The sequence below is a fragment of the Artemia franciscana genome, chromosome 3 (genome assembly GCF_032884065.1).
Source record: "Artemia franciscana chromosome 3, ASM3288406v1, whole genome shotgun sequence".
Lineage (NCBI taxonomy): Eukaryota > Metazoa > Arthropoda > Branchiopoda > Anostraca > Artemiidae > Artemia > Artemia franciscana.
In genome coordinates, this window is record NC_088865.1 from 4,239,847 (window position 1) to 4,249,777 (window position 9,931).

Genomic DNA, 9,931 nt, shown 5'->3' on the forward strand with positions numbered 1-9,931 from the left:
AGAAGCGTCTTTTGTACACAAACGGAAATACGAGCTTCACCTTCCAATTTTTTGCGAATAGATGCAACCAGCCTAAAACGGGATACTGAAACGCTCCTTAAAATCCCCTTAAACATCCCTTATAATCCCTGTAAAACTTATCAGTAAACTATGGAGTTTTGTATCGCTATTTCTCATATGCGATGCCTCTGATTGTTACATCGAACTCATTAAAGCACATTTCTTTGATATTTGAATTCGTGGAATTTCAATAGAGAAGGCATGACGGACGCCCCCCCCCCCGTTCGTACTCCTTTTAATAGAATTAACTTTTCCTTTTTCCTGATCTACAAAAACATTTACAATATAAACATATTTACAGTCGAATATGTTAAATACTCAGCTATATTTTCAGAATAATATGCTCAGTGCAAATGCAATTTAGAAAATAAAACAACTGGAAGTTGCTTCTTATTTCAAAAAACTCCCATTCCTCACATGTTTTGCTTTTCCTTTTATTTTTTGCTTTTTCCTTTCTATCTATTTTTTTCACTTCCAGAGTCACTTGATTTCCTTTTCCTATTCAACCCATTATTAGTTGGTTTTCCTAAATATTCATTTCTGGTAACTTGCCTACTAGAACCACTTACAGTTCTGGTACTGAATCCTGTATATCTTCCAATTTCAGAAGAACCTAACACAATCTTCGATGGACTGGTACGCCTGCATAGATTCGAAGAAGAAGAGGATTCTGACCGAGGTACAGACTGAGAATCAGCAACTTTACCAAATTCTTCATCTTGGTCTGATCGAAGAAGACTGAGAGAATCAAGAGAATCCAAACTTGAGCCACTTGAGATCCGTTGGCGTTTCTGACACAAAGAGGCATTGAGCTTAGAAACCGAAGGTAAATGAACCTGCCATGGTTCAGGCAATGAAGAAAAATCGTAATCATTCCTAGTTTCACGATCTTCGAGTTCTGAGAAAAAATCGGAAGAATTCATCGTTGATCTTATTTTCTGAGAACAAGGTAAAGATGCCAAGGTTAAAGAAGATTCTGGCCGAGGGGAGCCGCTACCTAAAGGCGAAAGGGTACGAGAAGCAGCACGCGTTTGTGTAATTTCTTTTGGAGACTCTCTACCCTGGGTTCGAGAAGTAACCAGCTCGTCTTGTTCATGAAAGCTCTGTTTCACTTGCTTCCCTCGCCTTCGCTGTGCTTTCACTGTGCTTTCTTGTTCTACCGTTGCTTCTCTTGAGTCGTCTTTAATAAATATATCTTGGGACACAGTTTCTGTGTCCCTGACAGTGCGACTCCCAGAGATAATGTCATCTTCCAATCTATCAACACACGTTTCGTTCATAAAAATTTCCTGCGTGGATAGAAATCTGTTCCCTTCAATACCGACAGGAAAAACGGCTTTTTTCCCCTTCTTAGGAGAGATGCATGACCTTTGAGGAGCATGAATAGATGAGTTTACTGGTTTTAATGAGTTTATTGACTTATGTACTTGATCATTAACATCTTTAGCAGTCATTTCAGATAAAGAAGTTGAAAGTCCCGTTTTTTGTAACTTGCTCAAGTCTTGATCATTTCGAATCGATCCGTTTGTTTCGGATTGAGCTGACTTTCTCAACTTCATTTCATTTTTCTGATGTTCATACAACGACGTACTTAGATTCAAAATTGATTGCAATTTTTTTCTAGATTCATTAGGTAATTGTTTTATATAATCTGGAATACGATGGATTGATAATATTCTTGGATTAGAATGATTAAGAGATAATTTTGGTATGGGAGAAATATGACGGCCTTTTGAATTTTTTGTTTTCAGCCGGGCCTTTGCACTAGTTTTACAACGCATAAGAGTAGAATTGATTCTCTTCCTTCGTTGGAGGTTAGATAAGGGTTTCTTCAAGGGGATAACTTCTTCTTCTCCTTCTTCTAAAGTTTGTGACACTTGACGTTGAAACTCTTCACGGGTGTCGGTCATTTGCTTCATACAGCCTTCCAAATTTCCCACAGAGGGTAAGTTATGTTTCTTCGGTAATACCTTTAGCGCGTTTGACACAAAGTCGTTGCCTGTAAAAAAAAAATAATGAGGAGAGAAAATATCAAAAAAAGACAAAATTAATTTTTTTTTTAATTTGAAACATTTTTGATGAAAAAAAAACAAGAATTACGTTTTATATATAGGGTATGCGCTATTCCAATAATTCTACAAAATAATACATACAGGTGGAATTAGTCAGTAAAAGGGGTAAAAAACATGGATATATATATATATATATATATATATATATATATATATATATATATATATATATATATATATAATATATATATATATATATATATATATATATATATACTAGTTGTTGGGGTGGGGGCGCACCCCAACACCTAGTTGGTGGGGGTGCTTCGTAGACCCCCCCGCATCCCCCCCATGCGTAAGTCGTTACACGCCATTGTAGTTGTGTCCCTGTGTCCCACCTGTAAATATAGATATATACATATAAATATATATATATATATATATATTTATATATATATATATATATATATATATATGTTTTTAACTACGTAAAACTTGTGAATATACAACATTCTTCGCTGTCCCATTGTCTGTGCATATAAATAGATTGTCGGGTTTACCGACTCTTGAAAATGCAATATATAATTGTCCATGGGAAAAACAATCCGTATTCAGATCTATACCTCATTATTCTAATGATTGCCCTTGAGCTTTGTTGATGGTGATTGCTAATCGAACATTCCCTGTGTCCCCGTCGTCATTTATATATCCCCCTGTGCCCCCCGGCGTCCCCGTTGTATTTGTGTCCCTGTGTCCCTGTCGTCATTTATATTCCCTGTGTCCCGGTCGTCATTTGTGTCCTGGTGTTTTTTTTTTTTTAGTTTTTTACCTTTTTTATTTTTCTCCTTTTTTTAAATTTTTTTTCTTTTTAGGTTTTTTCTTTTTTTAGCTTTTTTCGCGCCATATTAGTTACGCGCTATTGTAGTTGTGTCCCTGTGTCCCACCTGTGAACATTGATATATATATATATATATATATATATATATATATATATATATATATATATATATATATATATATATATATATATATATATATATATATATATATATATATATATATATATATAATATATATATATATATATATATATATATATATATGCATATATATATATATATGTTTTTAAAACTTGCGAATATACAACATTCTTCGCTGTCCCATTGTCTGTGCATACAAATAGATTGTCAGGTTTACCGACTCTTGAACACGCAACATATAATTGTCCATGGGAAAAACAATCCGTATTCAGATCTATACCTCATTATTCTAATGATTGCCCTTGAGCTTTGTTGATGGTGATTGCTAATCGAACATTCCCTGTGTCCCGGTCGTCATTTATATGTCCCCCCCCCCCCTGTGCCCCCCGGCGTCCGCGTTTTAGTTGTGTCCCTGCGTCCCGGTCGTCATTTATATTCCCTGTGTCCCGGTCGTTATGTGTGTCCCGGTGTCCCAGTCTGTAATTTCTCTTTGTGTCCCGGTCGTCATTTGTGTCCCGGTCTGTAATTTCGTCAGTCGACACACAAACATGACGTCAGTCAACAGACAAACAGCTTATCTATATACATAAAAATAAGTTGTCTGTCTGTGTGTCTGTCAGGTGAGGTCATGTTTCTGTGTCGACTGACGTCATGAAGTTAGTTGTCGTCATTTTTTCTATGACGGTGACGTCATTAAAGATATTTAAGACATATATGTTCACGTAGAAATCTATTAATGTTTAAGTTTAAAATGACTGATGAACTTACAATGGCAAAAGCCGATGAAGATGCTCAAAGAGTCTATGCCAAAAAACTTGCTGCTGATAGAGAAAGTCAGAAAAGAAAGCGTGCCGAGGAATCAAAAGAACAGCAAGGAAACAGGCTTGAGGCTGATAGAGAAAGAAAGAACAGAAAGCGTGCCGAGGAACTACCAGAGCAACGCGAAAGCAGACTTGCTGCTAAAAGAGAAAGTGAAAAAAGAAGGCGTGCCGAGGAATCACAAAAACAGCAAGAAATCAGGCTTGCTGCTGATAGAGAAAGTAAGAAAAGAAAGCTTGCCGAGGAATCACAAGAACAGCAAGAAATCAGGCATGCAGCTGATAGAGAAAGTAAGAAAAGAAAGCGTGCCGAGGAATCAGAGCAACCTGAAAGTTATCGCCTGGCATTCAGGTACAGCCCAGTCGATGATTATAGCTTGAGTAGATGTGTTCAAATCGGGACAATGTCTAAAATTTGTCCCTATTGCAAGGCCTTGAAATTCAATGGTGAAACAATGTGAACGTGTTGCGCCTCAGGAAAAGTTAAACTTCCTCTATTGGCTGCACCACCAGAGCCATTGAAGACTTTCCTTACTGGAACTACGTCAGAATCTAAGCGTTTTTTTATCACAAATCAGAAAATATAACTCATGTTTCCAAATGACGTCGTTTGGAGCCCAAATCGAAAATCCAGATCAATTTATATCTACTTTCAAAGTAAAAGGGCAAATTTATCATAGAGCAGGGTCCCTTCTACCATTCTCAGGCGAGAATCATAAATTTTTACAATTGTACTTCATCAATGATAGAAATTCTGAATTGAATGCACGTTGCGAAATTTCTCCCAACGTTGAAAGGACAATCGTTTCCCAATTGCAACATCTTTTCCACGAAAATAATAATTTAGTGCGTCTGTTCAAAACAGCCATCGATTTGATGCCTACTGATACGCATAAAATTGTTATTTCCGCTGACAAAACGCCTCCTGGCCAACATGTGCGTAGATACAATGCTCCAACTATCGACGAAGTGGCAATCGTTATGGTCGGTGATCAGTTTTTACCTCGAGATATTATTCTTCATAAGCGAAACGCTCAGTTGTTAAGAATTGCTGAAACTCATCGATGCTACGATGCCCTACAATATCCTATCATTTTTTGGGATGGAGCCGACGGCTATCACTTTAATATTAAATTGATGAATCCAGCCACTAACAAAGAAATGAATAAGAAATGCAGTGCAATGCATTATTATTCCTATAGACTAATGATTCGGCAGGATGAAGAAAATTATATTTTAAAATGCCGTGAATTGTTTCACCAATTTGTCGTTGACATGTATGCTAAAATTGAATCAGAACGTTTGCTATATATCCGCCTGAATCAGACCAAGCTCCGCTCTGAACAATACATTCATTTGCGAGATGCAGTTATAAATGACGGTAATACCACAAACGTTGGAAGATTAACAATTTTACCTTCGTCATATGCTGGCAGTCCCCGTCATATGCATGAATATGCTCAAGATGCTATTGCGTATGTTCGTCCAGATTTATTTATTACGTTTACATGTAATCAATCTTGGGACGAGATACTGCAGCTTTTACTTCAAGGACAATCGGCGGTTCATAGGCATGACATTACGGCCCGTGTCTTCCGGCAAAAGTTGAAATCACTGATAAACTACATAGTAAAACTTGAAGTGTTTGGGTCAGTGCGATGCTGGATGTACTCAGTGGAATGGCAAAAACGAGGTTTGCCACACGCACATATACTAATTTGGCTACATAAAAAAATTACTTCGAACGAAATTGATGATGTGATTTCCGCTGAAATGCCTGATAAAAATGTCGATAAGGGGTTACATGATATTATTGTAAAGAATATGATACATGGACCTTGCGGTGCACTGAACGAAAATTCACCATGCATGGCCAAAGGAAGGTGCACAAAGCAATATCCTCGACTTTTAGTATCCAACACAATTACTGGCAATGATGGTTACCCACAATATAGAAGAAGATCTACTGAAGATGGCGGTAATACAGCAATAATAAAGAAGCGTAACGGTACCACCATCGAAGTAGATAACCAGTGGGTTGTTCCATATTCCCCATTATTATCAAAAACATTTAATGCACACATAAACGTTGAATACTGTAACTCGGTAAAGGCAATCAAATACACATGTAAATACGTCAACAAAGGCAGTGACATGGCAGTTTTTGGCTTGCAGCCCGAAATCAAAGATTTCGACGAAATCGTACAATATCAGGCTGGAAGATAAATAAGCAGTAATGAAGCTGTTTGGCGAATTCTTTCATTTCCGATACATGAACGTAGTCCAGCTGTTGTTCACTTAGCGTTATATTTACAGAATGGTCAACGTGTTTATTTCTCGGAAACCAACGTGCAACAAAGAGCCCTGAATCCACCGGATACAAAATTAACAGCTTTTTTTTCGCTTCGCAAAAATGATTCTTTTGCAAAAAAACTGCTGTATACTGAAGTGCCTTCGTATTACACGTGGAATACTAAAAATAAAGTATTTGAACGTCAAAAACAGGTAAAGTCAGTCGACGGCCAACCTACCATCTTCAAAGATACCACGATAGGAAGACTCTACACCGTTCACCCCAATCAACATGAATGCTTCTTTCTACGCCTGCTTTTGGTGAATGTACCCGGTTCAACATCTATTGAGTATTTGAGAACTGTAAACGGTACTATACATGACACTTACCGTAGTGCATGCCAAGCTCTGAATTTATTGGAGAATGACCAACACTGGGATAACTGCATCAATGACGCGTGCGAAACGTCAACCCCAAGTCAAATTCGTGCATTGTTTGGCATCATTTTAACAACTTGCTCTCTATCAGCTCCTACAGAGTTATGGGAAAAATATAAGTCAAAAATGTCCGAAGATATACTCCATCGAAAACAGATAGAGACGTCAGATATGACTTTTGATTTTACATCAGAAATTTATAACTGCACTTTAGTTATTATAGAAGATTTGTGCGTACGTGTGGCAAACAAACCTCTTCAGGATTTGGGAATGCCTTCACCTAACCGTATCGCTGCTGTTTCGACATGTGTAGAATTGGATGATGAACAAAGTTACAGTACGAGTGATCTATTGTCGTATGTACAAAATAACATTTTCAAGTTAACGTCGGAACAAAAAGACATTTATGATACGATAATGCATTGTGTCGATAACAACGTCGGAGAAATCTTCTTTTTGGATGCGCCAGGAGGTACTGGTAAAACGTTTGTGATAAAACTGATTCTGGCATCAATTCGATCAAAAAATGATATAGCGTTGGCAATTGCGTCGTCCGGAATAGCCGCAACATTGCTGCCTGGTGGAAGAACTGCTCATTCCGCTTTGAAATTGCCTCTGAATTTGCATTCTACAGAAACTCCCACGTGCAATATTTCCAAATATTTACAGAATGGTTAACGTGTTTATTTCTTGGAAACCAACGTGCAACAAAGAGCCCTGAATCCACCGGATACAAAATTAACAGCTTTTTTTTCGCTTTGCAAAAATGATTCTTTTGCAAAAAAAAGTGCTGTATACTGAAGTGCCTTCGTATTACACGTGGAATACTAAAAATAAAGTATTTGAACGTCGAAAACAGGGTAAGTCAGTCGACGGCCAACCTACCATCTTCAAAGATACCACGATAGGAAGACTCTACACCGTTCACCCCAATCAACATGAATGCTTCTTTCTACGCCTGCTTTTGGTAAATGTACCAAGTCCGACATCCTTTGAGTATTTGAGAACTGTAAACGGTACTATACATGACACTTACCGTAGTGCATGCCAAGCTCTGAATTTATTGGAGAATGACCAACACTGGGATAACTGCATCAATGACGCGTGCGATACGTCAACCCCAAGTCAAATTCGTGCATTGTTTGGCATCATTTTAACAACTTGCTCTCCATCAGCTCCAACAGAGTTATGGGAAAAATATAAGTCAAAAATGTCCGAAGATATACTCCATCGAAAACAGTTAGAGACGTCAGATATGACTTTTGATTTTACATCAGAAATTTATAACTACACTTTAGTTATTATAGAAGATTTGTGCGTACGTATGGCAAACAAACCTCTTCAGGATTTGGGAATGCCTTCACCTAACCGTATCGCTGCTGTTTCGACATGTGTAGAATTGGATCGTGAACAAAGTTTTCAGTATGAGTGATCTATTGTCGTATGTACAAAATAACATTTCCAAGTTAACGTCGGAACAAAAAGACATTTATGACACGATAATGCATTGTGTCGATAACAACGTTGGAGAAATTTTCTTCTTTGGATGCGCCAGGAGGTACTGGTAAAACGTTTGTGATAAAACTGATTCTGGCATCAATTCGATCAAAAAATGATATAGCGTTGGCAATTGCGTCGTCCGGAATAGCCGCAACATTACTGCCTGGTGGAAGAACTGCTCATTCCGCTTTGAAATTGCCTCTGAATTTGCATTCTACGGAAACTCCCACGTGCAATATTTCCAAATCATCTGGGATGGGTAAAGTATTGTAGCAATGCAAACTTATTATTTGGGATGAGTGCACAATGGCACACAAAAAATCGCTCGAGGCTCTGGATCAATGCTTGAAAGATTTGAGAGGGAAGTCGAAACCCTTTGGCAGCACATTAATTTTGCTTGCGGGAGATTTCAGGCAAACATTACCTATAATACCTAGATCAACTCCTGCAGACGAAATGAATGCTTGCCTGAAAAATTCTAATTTATGGGCACACGTAAAAATATTAAAATTAACTACAAATATGCGTGTCCGATTGCAAAACGATGACTCTGGTCAAACATTTTCAGATCAATTGCTGGCAATTGGAAACGGAAAGCTCCCAGTAGTGGGAAAGCCAAGAATGTTGTATATTCGCAATTTTTACGTAGTTTGAAACACATATATAAATCTATCTATATTCACAGGTGGGACACAGGGACACAACTACAATGGCGCGTTACGACTTATGCGCGCGGGGGGGTGGGGCTTGGGGGGTTGCGAAGCGCCCCACAAACTAGGTGTTGGGGTGGCGCGAAGCGCCACCCCAACAGCTAGTTTATATATACATATATATATGTATTTTCAAGTGAGGAGTAATTGTGTATGTATGTATTTATGTTTTTCGAAAAAGCTCCATATTTTTTCGGAGAAATTGGTATTGTGTGATATTCTGGCCTTAAAAAACGATCTGGATAGGACAGAAGCTTGAGAAAATTCGGTAAGAGGGATAAGTTTGGAAAAAAAAAACTTATGTGAGTGGCGCCTTTTTATATACATCAGTATTGCAATGTCGCTGTCACACTTGTCACACTTATGCGGAAAAATTGAAGTTTTTCATGCATGGATAAGTTGGAAAAGTACATTGAATTGTTTAAAGAGCAAAAACCTGGTAATTGCAAAAAAATTTGTATATATTTTAACAAGAGATTACAGCAATTCAATAACCTTAAAAAAAGGAAAAAAAGTTAAAAAAAAGACAATCAGTGGTAGGAATCAGACATGCTTCAATAATCAAATATCTGTGAAAATTTTAGTATAACAAGACATATCAGTATGAAAAACTTATCTAGAGGTGGACCCAAAAAATTCGAATTTACAAGTGTTATAAATAAGCAGGGCTGACGCAGGGACATTAGTAGTCAAGAAGCGTCGTTAATCTGATACAATAATTCGTTGAAGAAAAAGAAGTTTTTGTCCCGCCACTTGAACAATTAACAAATCTACAACCTGGACCATCATGTAATACATGACCAATAAGGGCAGCTAAAGCAAAAGGCATTGGTATTACATTCACAATGGTGAAAATTACCAGCCTGGACTATCAAATAAGACAAGAGCCAAAAACAAAATTTACAAGTGTTAAAAATGACGATTCGTGGGAAGAAAGAGAAGTTTTCGTCCCATTACCTGAACAATTAGCAAATCTACAACCCGGAACATAATGTTGGGGAAGACCGATCAGGGTAGCTATAGAGCAAGGCATTGGCAAATTATTTGAAATAATGAAAAATCAAAATGGAAAAGAAAATAGAAGACAAGCGAAAATGAGACGCCCCCTGGTGGGGCGCTTC

General features: G+C 37.6%; 1 protein-coding gene across 1 annotated transcript in view; it reads right to left on the bottom strand.

Moving 5' to 3' along the window:
• Nucleotides 1–284: 284 nt before the first annotated feature.
• LOC136024779 (uncharacterized) overlaps nt 285–9,931 on the bottom strand; it is a 77,225-nt gene continuing 67,578 nt past the window's right edge. The window contains exon 12 of the mRNA XM_065700235.1: nt 285–2,059. Within this exon, the coding sequence (XP_065556307.1) occupies nt 516–2,059 (1,544 nt within the window). The 3' untranslated portion in view covers nt 285–515. The remainder of the gene's footprint in view (nt 2,060–9,931) is intronic.